Source organism: Antechinus flavipes, chromosome 1, assembly GCF_016432865.1.
Source record: "Antechinus flavipes isolate AdamAnt ecotype Samford, QLD, Australia chromosome 1, AdamAnt_v2, whole genome shotgun sequence".
Lineage (NCBI taxonomy): Eukaryota > Metazoa > Chordata > Mammalia > Dasyuromorphia > Dasyuridae > Antechinus > Antechinus flavipes.
Window position 1 is genome coordinate 174,784,082 of NC_067398.1, and position 21,210 is coordinate 174,805,291.

Genomic DNA, 21,210 nt, shown 5'->3' on the forward strand with positions numbered 1-21,210 from the left:
GGGTGTGTATCTTTTGTGTGCGTGAGTGCACGCGCGCGTGTGGAAGGTCTGCTTTTAGGGGCGTGTGCGCGCCTCGGCAGGGGGCCGGGGTCGCGGGTCTTTTTTTTTTCCCTCCTCTCTTTCCGTAGCCGGTCAGGGCCGCTCCGGGGCGCCCGGGCTGCAGCCCCAGGGGCTCCTCGGGCCGGAGGGCGGGCGGGCTCCGTCCTTTTATTGTAGTTTCCTCCGCGGCCCGGGGAGCTGAGGGGGGGCCCGCCGGGGAGGGGCGGCCAGGACCCCGGGCCCTGTGGCCCCCGGGGCTCCCGGACGGGCAGGGCCGGGCAGGGCCGGGCCGAGAGGGCTCCAACATGATGGCGGCCGAGGCGGCCGGGAGTGAGGAGGGCGGTCCAGCGACCACAGGGGCGGGAGGCAGTGGAGGCGACTCGGCCTCGGCCGCCGACCCCAATCCCTGTGCTGCTGTGGGTCGGGTCAGGACCTCGGCGGCCCTGCCTTGTCCCCCCGCCTCCTGCCCAGGCCTGGCTCACGGAGTTGGGGGCCCTGCTTTGTGCTCGGCTCTGGGAGGCGGGCCTGGGGCGGGAGGTGCTCCCGCCGCCGTCGGTTCCTCGGGGGAGGCCGTTCCCTCCAAGGGCGCCCTGCTGCCCGCTGACGCCCCCGGCCTGGGGGGCTTTCCGCCTCTGCCGCCACCGCCGCAGCAGCTGCCCTCTCTCCTGGGCGGGGGCCCGGGGACTGTGGACGAAGGCGACTCCCTGGATGGGCCCGAGTACGAGGAGGAGGAGGTGGCCATCCCTCTCAACGCGCCCCCGACCAACCAGTGAGTCTGGAGTGGGGCGGGTGCCTTCGGGGAATGGGAGAATTCGTCCCCCTGAGGGGTCCCTCAATTCGCCACGACTGATCCCGAAACAGACTATTTGGGGGGCAGTTCTGGGCAGAGGATGTAGGGACTCCTACGTAGAGGCATGTTCCCGCTTTTTGGTGCATTTGACTCCTTAAGGAAGGTATAAAGTTTGAAAGGTTGGATGAGGGGGAAATGCCTGCAGAGCAGAACAGTTTATGAAGCCCCAGGTGATAAGCACCTGAGGTTGCTACACACTTGATTGCTGAAACTCAGTTGTCCTGAATGAGGGTGATGAGGGGAAGGTTTAAAATGAGTTAATTATCGAAATAGCGTTTGGTGCTGCTACTACCTTTAAAAAAATGCATTGGTTATTGAAACGATAACTTTTAAAAGAACGCCAATCTAAACTTCAGCACTTCGACGGAAACCACAATGAAGTGAGTGAGGCAAGGAAGGAGACTTGTAATTTTTGAATGAGGAATAATTGAGGGAAGCAATGCCTAATATTCGTTTGGTGATTCAAATTTTTGAATTATATAGTAGTTTTTTTCCCTCAAAATTAATTTTTAATGATACCTATTCAAAGTACTTGTTGAATCTCGAAGAGAGGGAAAAAAGTTTATACTTCTTTTCAATAATTAAAACATATTGGTAGATTCCAATAATCCCATAATCACATGGAAATTAAATCGGCAATGCCAGGAGAATCTTATTTTTGTGTATGATACTGGTAATGTTATAAGCATTTTTAGTTTAATTGTCTTATCAGATTATTTCCTCTTCAGTTGAATTCTGAGTTTAAAGAGATGATCAGGAGTGTAATATTCAAGCATCCTAAACTTTTTTTTTTTTATAAATTTTCTGTTTTTAAATTGACACTTTTCGTCTTGGTAGACTAAATGTGTGGCAGAACCAAAATGATTTGGTTAAAAATCTGTGCAGTTAAATAATTGAGAACACATGACTTGCAATATTTTGATTTTAAGCTACTTAAGAAGTTTAACTGGATTATTCTTAAAATTAATTAGGAAAATATGCTGTAATGCTCATCACACTAAAGTAGGATCTTTTGGTCCTTTTTTGTGGGTGTACATTCTGATTTTTAGGGCAGAAAAGTAGAATTAAATTCTGTTCATAAAGCCATGACTAAAAAGTTCAGAGAGCAATTTTAAGATCTAATTTTATTGTTTTAGGTTAGGTATATGCGTCCCAAATTTGTATGATGGGAATAATAACTCTAATTCCCAACCATCTTTTTCAGTTTACTTTTTTCTTCTCCGAATACAGTATTGACGACTTTATTAAAAATAGGAAATGTTTTTTCATACTGTATGATTAGTCTGTTTGATCACCATCAATTTAAGTTGTCAGTTTATGTATTCAGTAGCCTTCTCAACTAATAAAACACACATGATGAAAATTAACAGTACAAAATTGAATTTGCAAAGAACCTATTTTTTGGGGAAAGGGTCATAAGTATATATAATTTGAAAAGCCCCATGTTTAAACAATGTTGAATCTCTTGAGAATTTAGTTTTTGAACATTATTTCCTACAGAGATTTTGCAGTTTTCACTAAGTGATGTAAAAATTGGTTATTTAGGGGATCATTTTTGAAAATACTATTAAAAATTCAGATTATAGATATTAAGGGTTGTTTTTAAGGTGGGCTAGTAATTTTGTAGTGATAGAAATTTTCTAAAAATTCACTTTGGTTATTCACATGGTAAATAATTGTTTCAAGAAATAAGTTCATTTCTTGTGAGTTTTGATAAGATTGATATTTGGTAAAATTCTTACTTTAGAAATAAAAATGTGATCTTGTAATAATAGGTCACATTTATGTAGCATTTAAAAAATATGTAGTATTTTAAGGTTTACAAAATGCTGTCTTTACAGTTTGATGTAAGTGCTCAAATATTTATTGATTAAGTGTTATTTTATATAAATTTCTGTATATGAAAGAAACCAAATTTTGAAATAGTGTAAAATTGAGTTAGAGACAAATAAGCTGGAATCTTGCACATTTTGTGCTACTGTTCTGTACTACAGATCTCTTGAGATAAAAAGATATTTTTAATATTTCAGTAACTCTGCCCCTTTGGAAGGAAAGACAAAAACAGCTCTTTTATTAAGTATTATTAAATGTTGCTATTGATTAACAACAATATACAGAATTTCCACTAGATTTAACTTTTTTTTTTGTGCTTCAAAGAAAATCAGGAGTGATCATTTGTAGTTACAGTCTAACTAATCTTAGACCCTTACTAGCTCTGTGACCTTGGATAAGATATTGGTTGTTGTATGGATCAAAAGGTTTGTAGAGTGCTTTGCAACCCTTAAAACTATATAAAAATAGAAAGCCTTTTCTATTTTTATTATTATTAAGAATATACTTTGTTTTGTTATTGTAAGTATATGCTATACTTGACATTTTGTTTCATCAACTATTTGTCAACTGTTTAGTGTGTGGTCTTAAGAGCTAAGTAATATTGGGAAAAGTTTAGATAAGGCATAGTCCCTGACGTTAACTGACTTACTGTCAATCCAATAGTGCTACTACATTATAATATTTTGATAAATATATGGTTTCACGAATGTGAGTATACTCCCCAAAGTGTTCTAGATCTCAATTCATTCCTAAATCTTCATCCTTTATGTCTTGAATATCCTTCACTGGGCATCTACCAAAGCACTGAGGGCCTTTCTCTAGATCTTTTAATAGTGGAGCTTGTAGGTGTCCATGGATTATTACATCACTATCTACTTCCTGTTTTGGTCATATGTCTTTTGGATGATACTCTTTATTCCGCTTCAATATATGTATAGCATATGCCTAATACACAAATAAGCAATACAAAGTAAGTACAAGTAATGATAAATGTGAGGACCAAAGAGAAACTTTCAAATAGATTTGCTTTTGACCATTTACCATGCATGCTTTGTGTTATGTTGTTTTGTATCTTGAAGATTTGTCCTATAGTGAAATTTATAGTACATATACAGGATGCTTATTACTTTAATGATTAAAAATCTGTGATTTCATTGATACGTTGATAGTCCCATTTAGGAAAGATGCAGATAATAATCACTTAAGAATTTTGTAGATGGTTTTATAAAGTGGACAAGAAATTAATTACTTAGTGGCAAAACTCTTGATAAATAATGTATCAATCAAGCAACAAATATTAAGTTCCTGACATATACAAGGCATTGTGTTAGGTTTGGGTTACAAATTCAATTTGTGAAATAATCCCTATTCTAGGTAACTTTACATTTATTTCTATGTGGGAGATTTTGTGTGTGTGTGTGTGTGTGTGTGTGTGTGTGTGTGTGTGTGTGTTAAAAGGAGGGGGGGCTGGGGAGGGATGGGAGAAGGGAGGGAGAAGAGATTAGGAAAGTAGTAAGTATTTCTGTATCATATTTTGTGTCAGGCAGTGTGCCAAGCACTTTTTACAAATTTTACATTTGATCCTTAAAATAAGTGAGGTAGGAGCTGTTATTATCCTTATTTTAAATTGAGGGAACTGATTCAAGTTAAGTGATTTGCCTAATGTCACACAGGCTAAGTTTCTGAGAACTGAATTAAACCAAATCTCCCTAATTCCAGGCTCAGTGCTCTAGTCTGGTGGGACTTTTCCATATTTCACCAGTCCTTTTAGCCTGAGAAATGACCCCTGATATGTAAGTATATAAAGTAGGTATATAGATCAAACATTTACTGATAATAAATCCTAAAGAAATTAATTTTTAAAAATTTGGTAAATAATTTTATCATTTAGTAAAGACAAAAACAACTTTGCATACTAATGAAATGGATGTACTTGTATATGAACAAGAATTAAATCTTGGCAGAATATTTGATACCTTTTACTGTTGGCAAATTTTTCTTAACCCCCATATTCAGTTATGTGACCCTATTTTGGGTTGCAACACACAGTTTAAGAAGTTTTGTTCTATGCATGGCAACACCACCAGCTGGCTTATATAAAATATAAAACTATTTGTACTTTAATGTAAAATTAATAAATACATAGACACCCAACTTGGCTAAGTACATAGTAATTTGGGATGGATTAACATCAATAGTTAGGGTGCTAACAAAAGTCTTTGTACTTAATTTTTATCTGACTGAGAGTCCTACTTGAAACTTTCCCAATATTCTATTAATTGGCAGAGCTTCACTCATCTAAGAGAACCTCTGGTTACCTCCAACCCATGATAAGGCAATGCAGAAAGAATTTGATGCCCATGGAAATGTTTTATTTAGGTTATATCTGTTCATGTACAGCTTTTACTGTTGCGATTATTATTATTTTAAATTTGCAGCTATATATCTTTTATGAATTTGGAGAATGCTCCTCATTAAACATTGCATTTGATTTGAAATATTCTTTATCTATTGATCATGGTTATTTTTGTGATCAGAGAATCTTAAATTTGGAGCTGGAAGGCCATTTGGACCCAGCCATTTCATTTTTACAGATGAAAAAACTGTGCATGTTATATAGGTGGTAAGTAATAAAAGTGGGATTTGAATCTTGCTCTCTGATTCTAAATCCGGTGCTCTTTCTATTATACTATGCTTTTCATTACTAGTGATTTTAGGATCACACATTTAGAGCTTCCAGATACCTTAGAAATGTTATTGTCCATTATCTTTTTTTCTACATCTATAGAAACTAAAATTCACCATTAAACTCAGCTCCCTTCTGAAGAGCAGAGACCATTTCCCTCCCCCCCTTCTCCACCCCTCCTTTTTTTTTTTGTATCCACAGGCCATGGTATTTTGACAGCTTTCCAAAGTTCACAGTAGTAGTGAGAGAACCCAGAATTTATATCCAAGACTTCTAATTCTATATTCAGTATTTCTCCCCACTGTAGCTACCACTATCTTTCATGTCATTTCCTTTCCATTCCTAATGTAACCACCCTATTATAATTCCTCATTTCTTCATATTATACTCTTGTTTAATAATTAAGCATTTTAATTGTTCTCTGCTTTCTTCAGTCCATTTTTTTCAATTATCCTGCTATCAGATTAATTTTTCTAATTTGTCTTTCTGATAATAATGTTCCTCTACTACCAAAGGAAAAAGAATGTCATTGGCCTTTCCTTGTTAAACAGATAAATTATAAATTCTTGATTCTGGCAATCTTGGGCTCCTCTATAATTGAGCACCAACGTGTCTTTCCAGGATTAACTATATTATTAAATATTATATGTGCCCATTCCCTTTCCCTCTTCTGGTGTCCCAAATTCTTAAAACATACCCTTCCTTCCTTCTTTTCAGCAAATGCTGTTGTTGAAATCTCACATTCTTCAAGGTCCAGCTGAAATACCCCTGCTTTTATGAAGCGTTTCCTCAGTTATCTAATTGAAAATCAATTCTCAGATTTTTCATAGCACTTTGTGTGAACCTACTCTATGTATATTAGCACATTCTCTTGTTAAATTATCAGTTTTCTTGTTTAATATCAGTTTTCTTTCTAATTAGATTTTAAGTTTTTGAGAGAAAGACTTTGTCTCCTTCCATCTTTTTCTAGTGTTTGGTTATGGTATTAAGTAAAGTGATATATGAAACAATTTGAATTTCTGCTCAAATAACATGGTCACAAAAATAGTTTTGTGATCTGTATGAAGGCTTTTAGGCCTATATGACTAGCATTAGTTTTGCAGAATAATTTTCCATATTTTTTGAATTTGCAGCTTTTGGAAAATTTAAAATCTTACCAATGACTGATAGGAACAAGCAGGATAACTCTTGATGTTGTGGTGTTTTTAACGATTTAAATGTCAGATTAAATCTTGAGTTGTAACCATATTAAAAAGTGGGCAGTGTTTGATTTTCTGATTGGTAAGTTCTTTTGTTTAGAACAAAGTGTTTTAAAAAGAGAAAGAAAGCTCTAACTCACTGGTTTTAACCTTCTATGAGAGTAATGCCTTTTTCTGTTATATTGTCAAAGACTTTACCTGTTAGCTTGGCCGTCTGTGTTTTGCTCTAGAAGGAGAATATCTGAATGGATTAATTAGTACGAATCTGTTACAATTACTGAAAAAAATTATTCATAAGAAAACTGAACAAAGTCTTCTTTGTATGTGAAGATTTAAGACTCCCTGGACTCTAGTCTCCTTTGGACTATTGCAATATTCTTCACTGTTAGGAGAATGATATTCTTAAATGGTAGTCTAGACCATGCCATTTTCTGGCCTAGTAAACTCTGTTGTCAAGTCACTTAATCTTGGCCTTAATTTCTTCTCTAACATGAACATAAATAATCAAAGCACCTACTTAGCAGGTTGTGAGCTCTTCAGGATCTTTGTTCAGTTTATAATTCTTATAACGGATCCTTTAAACTTTTTTGGGGGAGTCTACTTCCCAGATCACTGGCATCATATCTTAGTGGGCTTCACTTCATACTTGGAATGCACTCCCTCTTGGAGCCCAGGTTAGGGGTTAGGGGGTGGGGGCAGTGTTTTTTTGACCATAGGATTCAAAGAAGGGCAGGAGCATGGTAAGACAAAACAAAACTCAATTCTTTTGGCCATCATGAGTCTTCATAAAATTCTGACCAATTATGTTATTACCTCATGATAGTAACTATAGAAACTATCTTGTGTGTTTTAGTTCTTTTCTAATTATATTATGAATAGTTCTAGTGTAGGGCTTACATTTTCTGTTTCTTATATTTCCCCATTCTGTTTAGTACAGTTTTCCTGTACTCAACATTGTGCTTGTTATTGGTTGATGCTTAGAGCTTAAAAACTTCTTTATGATATGTGGAGCCATAAGAAAGGTACAATAACATTTCTTATCTATAAATATCTTAGAATCAGGTTTCATAGTGAATAGAGCCTTGGACTTGGAGTCATTATTGGTTGATGCTTAGCCTAAAACTTCCTAGTGATGTGTGCAGCCATAAAAGAGGTGCAATAAAATTTCTTATCTATAAATATCTTGAAAGTAGGTGTCATAGTGAATAGAGCCTTGGATTTGCAATCAGATCTGAATTCATATTCTGCCTCAGACAATAACTTGCATTTAAACTCCCAAGGATAAAATGAAATAATATTTATAAAGTGCTTTACAAAACCTTACAATGATATATAAATGTCTAGCTATCATTATTATTAGTAGTAATAGTAGTTGTAGTGATATATATATATCTGAAAATTTCAAGCCTAAGTTCTGCTGTGCTTTTTATTCTTTCATTCCCATTCTCTTTTTCTTTATTTCTATTTCTTTCCCCTACTTTCTTGGGAAATCTGAAAAAGATTAAAACTATTGATCCACATGTGAATGCCATAGGAGCAGATATAGAAGGTTGTTATAATTCAGAATTTCAGTGAACGTATGGTTGTTAAATTATGCATTTAAAATAATTTCCTGGATTCCTTTTACTAGAATTCAGTGGATAGCAGAAACAATAGCAGAAATATTGAATTCTAAAAACTAAAGCACTTTTCACCATTTAGTCTCAGTTCTGTTCCTTTATTCATTCTGCTTTTTGATGACCTCCACTTCTTTGATCAATTCCTTAGTTCCCCCCACAGTAAAACTTTTTCAGAACATGGAAAAAAAAGTTATGTTTAACATTAATAGAGAAATTTTTTTTAAAGCAACAACTGGGCTTATTTCTTTGATTTCCTGATAATAATTTTTTCCCCTTAGATTGAATATTATTGTATTACATTCATAAATCTTAATTTTTCTTGCTACCACAAAAAGTGCTGCTGTGAGCATAGTACCTAGTACTGCTTGCTGAATAACTGAATATTTCAGTTGGCGTGGCACCTTTCCATTGGGGTATATGTGCAGTAGTAGTATCACTAGGTCAGAGTATGTACAATTTAATGACTTTGTTAGTAAATTTACCAGTCATTTTCCAAAAATTTGACCCAGTTTGTTACTAGTTATCATTTTCTTCTAAATTGGCATCTTTGCCAGTGTTACAAATATTAATTAAAAAGTAAGTTATTTTAACTTGTATTTCTTTTATTAGTGATTTGGATAATTATGCATTTGCTGACAGTTTGCATTTTAGGAAAAAAAAACCTGCTTATTCACCCTTTTTACTTATCTTTTGGGAAGTAGTTTTTGACTTTGTATCTTCTCCACATAGCTTTCTCTGACTTTCAAATAATATGACATTTGCCCTATAAGTACTGAAGTGTCAGTTTTCTGGAGAAGAATGTAATTTCATAGAGCAGTCTTATAAGAAGCTCATAAGATTAATTGGTTTTGATATTCTCATTGAAAGGGAAATTAATTGTGTGGTTATGGATTTACTTTCAGTGAGTGTGAAACTTGGATAAAATGGCAGATTGATAAACCTTTCTTTAAAATTAGGGCAGAAACACACCTAGTTTTCCCTTTAAACAGGGAAGAATACTTCTAGTTAACATCAAGGCTCCTAAATGTGAAGTATTAAGATATATTTGAAATTATGATAAAAATCTTTAGGAAAATATTTCTGCATACATAGTTTTTTGAAACTCCCTCCCCCAATTTAAATTTCTTTTTGGTGAGGCAATTGGGATTAAGTGACTTGTCCAGGGTCAGGTAGGAAGTGTTAGGTGTCTGAAGTCAGATTTGAACTCAGATTCTTTTTTTTTTTTTTTTTTTTTTTAATAGCCTTTTATTTACAAGTTACATGTATGGGTAACTTTACAGCATTGACAATTGCCTCTTGTTCCAATTTTTCCCCTTCTTCCCCCCACCCCCTCCCTCAGATGGCAGGATGACCAGTAAATGTTAAGTATATTAAAATATAAATTAGACACGCAATTAAGTATACATGACCAAACCGTTATTTTGCTGTACAAAAAGAATCGGACTCTGAAGTATTGTACAATTAGCCTGTGAAGGAAATCAAAAATGCAGGTGGGCAAAAATATAGGGATTGGGAATTCAATGTAATGGTTCTTAGTCATCTCCCAGAGTTCTTTCGCTGGGCGTAGCTGGTTCAGTTCATTACTGCTCCAGTGGAACTGATTTGGTTCATCTCATTGCTGAGGATGGCTAGGTCCATCAGAATTGGTCATCATATAATATTGTTGTTGAAGTATATAATAATCTCCTGGCCCTGCTCACTTCACTTAGCATCAGTTCGTGTAAGTCTCTCCAGGCCTTTCTGAAGTCATCCTGTTGGTCATTTCTTACCGAACAATAATATTCCATAATATTTACATACCAAAATTTATTCAGCCATTCTCCAATTGATGGGCATCCACTCAGTTTCCAATTTCTGTCCACTACAAAGAGGGTTGCCACAAACATTTGTGCACTTACAGATCCCTTTCCCTTCTTTATGATCTCTTTGTGATATAAGCCCTTTGGGATCAAAGGGTATGCACAGATTGATAACTTTTTGAGCATATGAACTCAGGTTCTTTTAACTTCTGGGTCAGTGCTCTCTATTGCATCAAATAATTGTATTCTTCCCCATGTTTTTGAGGGTACCACCCCTTAGCCACCCAGACTTATATTCACTTTCCCATTCTTATATCTATTCACACAGCTATCATTCTAATTCAAGTTCTTATCACCTTTTACCTAATATTTTGATAGCCTAACTGGTCTCCTGTCTCAAGTCTCCTTCCATTCCAATTTGTCCTCTATTAGCTACCAGACTAAATTTTTTTAAGGTAAAGGTCTGACCAAATGGCTTCAGGATTAAATAAAAGGGCTTCTGTTGGACATTTAAAGCTCTTTGTAATTTGATTCCTTCCCACCTTTCTTCCACTTTATTCTCCTCCATTAACTATGATGCAGCTATACTGACTTAATTGTAGTTACACCAAGATTCTTCACATTATATCTTGACATTCCATCTGTTTTGTAGGAGAACTAACTTCATTTTCTAATTATACTTATTTTTGATATAAGTTCTATACAGCTGCCTAAATAATCTCTGTAAAGTATAGAACCAAGTATGTCAGTTCCTTACTTAAAGGAAAATCTTTTCTAATCTTTTGGTTGCTCCATAAATTATATTGTCTTCACTTCTCTATTTTAACCTTGAAGCCAGGAATTGTTTTTCTTTGCATCTCCAGGATCCAACTTAGTCCCATTTCCAGATGCTTATTGCATTGAATCATTTGGTGATAAAGAGTCATTGGTGAAGAAGTTAAGAATTGATGGGAGAAGAGTGGTCATTGGAGTCAGTTTAGTAAAGAAGATGCTGAAATTATCAAGGAGAGAGCTGACCAGGACTTGACCTAAGGTTGTACCTTAGAGATTTTTTAAAGAAAAACATATTTTGAAGATAAAGTCCTTTGTGAGGGGCTATTCTTGATATCAGTGATAGGAAGAAGAGTAAAACTTAGTCTCTGCTTTGAAGAAAGCATATATATAGAATATGCAAAAACATGAAGGTGACAGCACAGGTGTGTTCAGAGTACATAAAGAGAGACTTTATTTAGACTGGGGGTGTACAGGATGCGGAGAGGAGCAGGAGGTCAGATTGAAATTGCAGAGGACCATGCTTGCATTTAATGTCAGCTGTAATCATTATTATTATTTCTGCTTTATATTATCTCATTTGAGCCTGATAGTAACCCTATGAGGTTGATAAGACAGGATTATCATCATTTTAAAGATGAGGAAACCGGTTCAACCAAAAAAAGGAGTCATAGCATGCCAGTGGCAGGGCCGATTTAATACCTTTGAACATGAAGCTTTGAGCTTCTCAGCTCTCTCTACTAAACTGCTTTTCCTACTATAAGTAAGCCATTGAAGATTTGTCTCTTTCTTTCTTTGTTTCTTTCTTTCTTTCTTTTTTTTTGAGATATTTCTTTTTTTTATTATTATTATAGCTTTCTGTTTACAAGATATATGCATGGGTAATTTTTCAGCATTGATAATTGCAAAACCTTTTGTTCCAATTTTTCCCCTACCCTTTCCCCCAGATGGCAGGTTGACCAATACATGTAAAATATGTTAAAGTATAAGTTAAACACAATATATGTATACGTGTCCATACAATTATTTTGCTGTACAAAAAGAATCAGACTTGAAATAGTGTACAATTAACCTGTGAAGGAAATCAGAAATGCAGGCAGACAAAAATAGAGGGATTGGGAATTCTATGTAGTGGTTCATAGTCATCTCCCAGAGTTCTTTCCCTGGGTGTAGTACTGCTCTATTGGAACTGATTTGGTTCATAACATTGTTGAAGAGGGCCACATCCATTAGAATTGATCATCATATAGTATTGTTGTTGACGTATATAATGATCTCCTGGTCCTGCTCATTTCACTTAGCATCAGTTCATTCAAGTCTCTCTAGGCCTTTCTGAAATCATCCTGCTGGTCATTTCTTACTGAACAATAATATTCCATAATATTCATATACCACAATTTATTCAGCCATTCTCCAATTGATGGATATCTACTCGGTTTCCAGTTTCTGGCCACTACAAAGAGGGCTACCACAAACATTCTTGCACATACAAGTCCCTTTTCCTTCTTTAAAATCTCTTTGAGATGTAAGGCTATGCTGGATCAAAGGGTATGTACAGTTTGATAACTTTTTGGCATAGTTCCAAATTGCTCTCCAGAATGGCTGGATGTATTCACAATTCCACCAACAATGTATTAGTGTCTCAGTTTTCTCACATCCCCTCCAACATTTTGCATTATCTTTCCCTGTTATTCTAGCCAATCTGACAGGTGTTTAGTAATATCTCAGAGTTGTCTTAATTTGCATTTCTCTGATTAATAATGACTTGGAGCACCTTTTTATATGGCTAGAAATAGTTTCAATTTCTTCATCTGAGAATTGTCTGTTCATATCCTTTGACCATTTATCAATTGGAGAATGGCTTGATTTCTTATAAATTAAAGTCAATTCTCTATATATTTTGGAAATGAGGCCTTTATCAGAACCTTTGACTGTAAAAATGTTTTCCCGGTTTATTGCTTCCCTTCTAATCTTGTCTGCATTAGTTTTGTTTGTACAAAAAGTTTTCAATTTGATATAATCAAAATTTTCTATTTTGTGATAAATAATGATCTCTAGTTCTTCTTCTTTGGTCATAAATTCCTTCCTCTTTCACAGGTCTGAGAGATAAACTTTCCTATGTTCTTCTAATTTATTTATAATCTCAATCTTTATGCCTAGTCATGAACCCATTTTGATCTTATCTTGGTGGAAGATTTTTCAATAGAGGAATATGTAATTAGAGCGCTGGTCTAGGAAAATTTCTGGAAAAACTGTAGCATTAATAATAGTACAGAGTTTGAGGTAACCAGGACCTGAAAATAGTAATAGAAAGGAGATAAATTCTGGAGATTTGTTAGAAGTCAAATAATAAGATATGGTAACCAATTTGGATTTTGAATGTGAAAGGGGGAAAAAAGATTAGAACTTAGTTTTAAACTTGAGTCATTAAACCATGTATTGATAGGTGAAGGAAGGTTGTGACGAGTAGAAATCTGAAAGTTTAGGAGGGAGAAACAGGTTTATCTTGGTTTTTGTGGGGGTGGAGTATGAAATCTAGTTTTAGAGGTTCAGGTAGGGTGCTTATTATACAATTATACATGTTTGGAACTTGAAGAATTTATTTTTGAATATGATTCATGATAAGTTGAATCATATTCAGCCTTGTGAATTTGATTTAATTAAAAGAAAAGAAATGAGCAACTTTAATGAAATAAGTTAACAAAGTATTAGAAAATGTTAAACCATTGACAAGGAAATTGAGCTTGGAGATTTAAAATTTTTAATAGGAACACTAAGAAAATAGCTTTCCACTTCATAATTATTATCAGGAGGAAGTCATTGTGTTGGGTTCTTAAGTCTTTCAAAAATTGTTTTACTAATGTTGTAGTTATCTTATAAATTGTTCTTCTGATTTTGCTTGCCTCACTCTGCATTAGTTCATTCAAATCTTCCTAGGTTACTCTGACTCCATCCCTTTGATCATTTCTTACTCCATTGTATTCCTATTTCATAATTTGTACAGCTATTCTCTAACTAATGGACAAGCATTTAGTTTGTTTCTTAGGACAAAAAAAGGCTGCCTTCAATGTTTTTGTACACAAGGGTTCTTTCCTCCATTCTTTTATTCTTTGGGATACGTGCCTAGCAGAAGCATATTCAAATATTGGATGTTGTTAATGGCTTTTTGGGGGTATAGTTCTAAATTATTTTCCAGATTGATTGGAGCAATTCAGCACTCCATTTATAATATGTTAGTGAGTCTTAATTCCCCCCTAAAATTTCTATTAATTTAAATCTTTTTTAATACTATTTTTGCTAATGTGGGGGTGTGGGTTTTTTTTTCCCCCCTGTTCATATATCTCTTAATAATCTGGAAGATTTTTTCATAACTTGATAGCTGTTAATAGGGTTTTTCTTTCTTTTTGTAGAACTTCCTAATCTTGTCCTGTCTTTTCTTAATCAGTTCTTTATATAGTTTAACTCTCAAAAAATTTTGTAAAATTTGCTACAAAGAATTTATACTCAGTTAACTTTTCCTGCCAATTTTAATACTTCAACTTTATGTAATCAGAATTTATTATCTCTCATTCTCTCCTTTGGTCAAGAGCTCTTCTCTTTTCCACAGTTGGCAAAAAAAAATATTTCCTAAGCACTCTTAACTTGTTTATATAGCCTTCTTATACTTATGTCTTGTATCCATTTGGAATTTATTGAAGTATATATAATTTTGACAGATTAGTTGCATTTTCCTGGCAGTTTCTGTTGAATAATGAGTCCTTAGTCTAGTAATTGGGTCTTTGGTTTTATTGCACACTCTTTGCTTCTATGCTTTGCCTAATTTATTCCACTGAACACTATTTCTATTTCTTAATTTGTACCAAATAATTTTGATGATGATTGCTTTTCTAGTATATTCCTTTTCTGTTTATTTCAATATTTCTCTCGAAATCTCTACTGCCAGATGAATTTGGCTATATGTGAGGGGATAGGAGGATGAGTATATTGTTAGTTACCAAAATAACTCTTTGGTAGTTTGATATGTTGGTAAGTTAACAAACATTTATTAAGTGCCTACTATGTACCAGGCTAAGTGCTCAGTTCAGATGGTCCAACCATGAACTTACTTAGATCTTTTTTTCCTACAAAGACAGGTTTTTAAAGTTATATTAATAAAATTCCTGTGCCTGTCTTAGATAAATGTATTCCCCAGAATGCTGAATTTGTTTTGAATAGAATTTCTCATTCTGTATCTTCCTGCTGGATTTTGTTGTGTACAGAAAGGTTGATGATTTATGTGGGTTTCTTTCCATTCATTGCTACTTTGTTGAAATGATCCAGTTAAATTTGTAATTAAATCACTACATTTTCTATTAAATCATATCACTTGGAAAAGTCAATAATCTTGTTCTGCCTTGACTTCTTTAAGGTTTTTTTTTTTTCTGTCAATAAAAAGTAATTATTAAATAAAAATTAAAAAATAAAATAACTCACACCAAAAAAAAAAAAAAAAGTGGTAATGATCTTTTACTTTTTTACCCCTGATCATCTTGTAAAGGTATAGCTTATTTTTCTTCATTATCTGTGATTTTCTTTTAGTTTTAGATAGAAATTATTAAGCATTTTAAGGAAAGATCCATTTATTCCTATATTTTTAATTTTTTCCCCAGAAATGGATACTTTTTCTCATATAATTGTGATGTGTGTGTGTGTGTGTGCGCGCGCGCGCGTGTGTGTGTGTGTGTATTAGCAAGCATTTGTTAAGTCCTTACTATGTATCATCAAGAAACATCTATTCGAATATGAGAGACAAATAATCAGGCACATATAGGCTACATACAGAATAGATGGAAAGTTATTTAAGGGGGGAAAAGCATGAGTACCTACATTTTCTGAGGTGGGACTTAAAGAGTTCTAAAAAAAAGCCAGGGAAACAGGATAAAATGTGGAAATAGTTTTTTTAAAACAGGGGAATAGCTAGTGCAAAGGTATAAGCACAGGATATGGACTGTGGTGTCCTAAGACATAAGTAGAGTGGGATAATTGGATAGACCCCAAAAGAAAAAAAAGTCCATGTTTCATCTAAGACTACAATGAAAGAAAGGGAAAATGAGTAATGAGAGATGAGAAGGGATAAGAGAAGCAGGAATTTTCAACAAATGGTATATGAAAGTGAGTCATGTATAAGACTTGAATAGCCTGGTTGTGGCAATATTCTCCCTTGAAATAGGTGTGGATTTAGAGGGAAAGATAATGAGCTTAGTTTTGGACATTCTGAATTTAAGACGATTACAGAGCCTCCAGCTCAACCTGTACAAAAAACATTTTGTGACATAACAAAATGTGAGGTCAAGAAGGATAGGGACTAAGAAAAAGGCATTTTTAAAAACATTTTTTGACACTTTTGTACATTTCCTTCCCACTGCACATGCACATATATACTATATAAATACACAGAATCACTGTGAATTTATAATGTGTTTAGGAAAAAACAAAGAGGGTCAAAGAGGCAGTACTGCTCCAGAAAACAGAATTGGCACCTATAAATATATGTTGCAAAGAAGTACATTTAGACTTCATACCAGGAGAATGAATTATTTCATAAGTAGACTTGTCAGTGACTGGAATGAGCTTCTTTGGAGAGTTATGAATTTCCTCTCATTGTTAAGTCCTCAATGATAGGGCTAGAAAATGACTGTAGGTGTAGTATGTTTTAGTGGACTTCCTTTTCAAATGTAATTGATTAAATGATTTCTGAGGTCTTACCCTTTCCAACTTAGAAAATATATGTATACTGAGACGAAAATGTGTTATTATCACTCTTATCAGTGAAGGGAGTACTTACATTAAAAACAACATACCTTAAAATTAAAAACTTGATAACAAAGTTACAAAATTAAACCATACAACCCAGATGAGAAAAAACATATGCAGTATTCTTCAACCTAGGTGCAGAAATGGCATTCTTCTCTCTTCTTCTTATTTCCTTTTCCCTCTCCCTCTTTTCTCTCTTCCAAATTTACTTTGGAAAGAACACTGTTCTGGGTCTGAAGAGCTAGGTTTTAATCCAAATGGTGCTATTTGTCTACATGTATGATCTTGGGCAATTTCATTTAAGTTTTCTGTTGGCCTAATTTTTTTTTCCCCATAGGTAAAAAATAAGGAATTTGGGATAGGTAATCTCCCAATTCTTTCTTATCTTAAATTCTGGGTTATATAATTTTAAATTATTTTCCATATTTAGAAAAATGATGAACAAAAATGTTTTCCTCTGCTGCATAATATATTTTAATTTTAAGCAAGTTAGGATAACTTTCTGTAATAATACTCTTGGTATTTTGCTTGCTCTTTCTACATGAAAATAGACTTTGAGCATATGTGACAAATCATCAGCAATATAGTAACAGTTCAACAAGACTTGACCTAATGTGCATGAAATTTTGGTATTGAGAAGAGTGATAACTATGATAATTAAATGTAGCAGAGGTTTTGAGTATTATTCCTTTTTCAGATAATTAAAGACAGGTTATTCTGGTGTGCTCTTCAATGCAAATTAAATATCAGAAATTATAGAAATATCTAAGATTGCAAGACAGAACTCTTGATGGATCTCATTTTAATATCATATTGATCCTCATTATTTTAGAGACCATTAAGTATTGTAACCTTTAGGTGTATTAGATGAATGCTTCAGTAGCTGATATTTATTTAGCATGTAATGAATAGTTTGCAAAGCACTTTATATGTATTATTCCATTTGAACTTAACAGCTAAATTTGATAGGTAGTGCAAATATTATCTTTATTTTATAGATAAAAAAATTGTAGCAAATCACTTCACCTTCCCTAGCTTAATGTAAAACAGCTACTAGATGGAACAGCATGGGCATGAACTAAGTCTTTCTAAGACTGAAAACTTAATTTAAATTCATAAGGAGTTTTGATGAAATGATTTCTAAAGTGCATGGTCTTAAGACTGTAGATTTGGTCCTTGTAAAGCTTAGAGACCCTAGTTTTTCCTTTTTTTTGCTTGAATTTCAAAGTTTTTGTCTTTAATTTTTATGATGCATCTTTATAAACAAAGATAAGGGGGAAAAAAAGCCATCATGTATTGCCCTAAGTAGTGTGATTTATAAGATGTTGCCCAATAGAAAAGGAACTGGTCTAGGGGATTAAAAAACAAATGGGAACTCTAATTAAGATAGTAAAATTTTAGCATTGCAGAATTGGAAAAGGCTTAAGAAAATGTAATCTAAATCTTACTTTTAGCACTAACTGGAACCTAAAAAGGTTAAATTCATTTCCCAAAGATATACAGGAAGTTAAGTGGAAAATCCAGTTTCCATTTCTGCTCTGTTGAGTTTTTCTGCTAGTAAAAGCTACTTAAAGAGCAATAATTAAGAAAATGATGCCACATACATGTAAATTGTGACGTCCCAATGAGTAAGTTTTTAAAAGATATTTAAAAATTTTTATTTATTATTTTATTTTTCCCCACTTATGTAAAAACATTGTTTTAACATTCATTTTTAAAACTTTGAGTTCTAGATTCTTTACCTTTTTTCTTCCTCCTTCATTGAGAATGCATGCAATTCAGTATAGATAATATTATATAATCATGCAAAACATTTTAATCATTCATGCAAAACATTTTAATCATGTTCATATTGTGAAAGAAAACATAGACAAAAAACCCTCAAGAAAAATAGTTTAAAAAAAAGTATGGTTCAAACTACATTCAGTCACCAAAAGTTCCTTTTCTGAGGTATGGACAACATTTTTCATAAGTCATTCAGAATTATCTTGGATCATTGTATTGATGAGAGTAGTTTTTAAACAACATTTAATATGTTCAGAAACTGAAGAAACTAAGGTCAGTTATTCACATTTATTAAAGCTGTGCACATACTTCAGAGGTGCTTTGGGTTTTTTAATGTTAAAAGTAACACTTTGTTGAAATATAAACACTTAAAGTTTTTCTGGAAGTATTTGTATATCAACTGGAATGTGAGTTCACTTTCCTACTTGAAAGTGGAAATATGCATATTATCAGTGAATAAGAAATTGTTGGGGTTGGAAATACTTAGAACTTCTTTGACAAACCCCAAGTGCTTATCATTTTCTTCTCAGGATAATCTTCTACTGTCATTGTTAATAAATATTTGATTGTTTATTATGTTCAAGGGAATAAGGATTCAAAAAAATTTGACATGTTCCTTATGATCTCATCCCTCAAAGAGCTTATAGTAGTTTAGTTGACAAGACAGAGCACAAGCATAAAATGATAAAAGCAACATGAGGTGGCTTATTTTAAATGCCAATTAGTGTTTATAGATAACTGTTATTGGAAGAGAGGAGTTTATTTTGTTTCTTGTACCACAAAGGGGAAAAGGATAATTGTAGAGAAGGTAAGGTGTTTCTGTTTCAGATCTGTAAATTCTGTAGATGTTACAGGGTCTGTAAAAAAGAAAAAGCAGTTTTTCATTTGGGTTGACAGGATACCTGTCTTGAAGTTGCTCAGAGGTAGTTTGGCATTGGGCAAGTTATACGAGGTCAAAGGGATGCCAAGAATAGGAATAGCATAGTATGAACAAAGTTGCAAAGCTGAGGAAGGATATTAAGGAATTAATTAAGGAATTAAGGAATGACAAGCTGTCATTTGACAAGTCATCAAATTATATGTTGACTGGAGTGAAGGGAAAATAATGTGAAATAAACCTGGAAAGATATCCTCCAAGATAGTTCAGATCTACTGTTTTCTTTTCATGGAAGAGTTTTTACTTCCAAGGTAAAGGATTTGGAAATTAATTCTGTAGCGTTAACTAGAGAGCCACTGAATTGACTGAAATAAAAAATTATTGGGGATAGCACTACTTTATAACTGGCACATCTCTTGAAACATTTATGATTTTTGAGAACTGAGACTGACCTCTTTGCTTGGTACAATTAAATTACTAATGAATAGATAATAACAATAAAGGATCATTGTAAAACTCTTAAGATTGCACCCTGATATAAGGCTGTGACTTATCAATATTTTTCCTAGTCAAATTATTTGAAATTATATCATGTTGAACACCCAGAAGTATTGTCACTATTCTTTGATATCTTTTCATTTGAAATGCCATTAACTAATGATATAACGTTCTTTTAAGACAATTTTAAGCAGAATTTAACTTTTGTTATTATTATTATTAAAGCTTTTTATTCACAAACCATGTGCATGGGTAATTTTTCCAACATTGACCCCTGCATAACTATACCTGCCGCAAATCTTCCCCTTCTTCTCCCCATCTTCTTCTCCATCTGGCAGACAGTGCCAAATATGCCAAAATACATGCCAGATCCAATATGTGTATACATATTCACACAACCATCTGGTTGTGTGAATGAAAAATCAGATCAAGAAGGAAGAAAAACTGAGAAAAAAGAAACAAAATGCAAGCAAATAATAATAGAGCGTGAGAATGTTATATTGTGTTCCACCCTCTGTTCCCATGGTTCTCTCTCTGGATGTAGATGGTTCTCTTCATCACTGCACAAGTAGAACTGGTCCAAATCATCTCATTGTGGAAGAGAGCCATCAGAATTGATCATCATTTACTCTTGTTGCCATGTATAATGATCTCCTGGTTCTGCTCATTTCTCTTTGCATCAGTTCATGTAGGTCCCTCTGAGCCTTTCTGAAATCATCATGTTGGTTTTTTCTTACAGAAAAATAGTATTCCATAGCATTCATATACCATAATTCAGCCATTCTTCAGTTCATCTGAAAATTGTCTGTTCGTATTCTTTGATCATTTGTCAATTGGAGAATGACTTGTATTCTTATAAATGTGAGTCTCTATATATTTTAGAAATGAGGTCTTATCAAAACCCTTGGATATAAATTTTTTCCCCTAATTTTCCGCTTCCCTTCTAATCTTGGCTGCACTGTCTTTTTAATTTAATATAGTCATTTCGCATTTCACAGTGCGCTCTCATTGTTCTTTGACCAATACACTCCTTTCTTCTCTATGGATCTGAGAGGTAATCTATATCTTATTCTAATTTGCTTATAGTACCACCCTTTACATCTAACTCATGAATCCATTTCTACCTATCTTAGTATATAGGGTGTTAGGTCAGTGCCTAGTTTCTGCCTTACTATTTTATATTTTTTTTCTTTTTTAATTAAAGCTTTTTATTTTCAAAACATATGCATGGATAATTTTTCAACATTGACCCTTGCAAAACCTTGTGTTCCAAATTTTCCCTTCCTTCACCCTACCCTCTCCCTTAGATGGCAGGTAATCCAATAAATGTTAAACATGTTAAAATATATCTTAAATCATATATGTGTGTGTGTGTACACATATTTGTACACTTGCTGTACAAGAAAAATCAGATCAAAAAGAAAAAAAAATGGTAAAGAAAACAAAATGCAAGCAAACTGT

General features: G+C 34.2%; 1 protein-coding gene across 1 annotated transcript in view; it reads left to right on the plus strand.

Moving 5' to 3' along the window:
• Positions 1 to 261: 261 nt before the first annotated feature.
• Positions 262 to 21,210, plus strand: part of RASA1 (RAS p21 protein activator 1) — a 103,848-nt gene continuing 82,899 nt past the window's right edge. Inside the window, exon 1 of the mRNA XM_051993159.1 lies at positions 262 to 808. Within this exon, the coding sequence (XP_051849119.1) occupies positions 345 to 808 (464 nt within the window). The 5' untranslated portion in view covers positions 262 to 344. The remainder of the gene's footprint in view (positions 809 to 21,210) is intronic.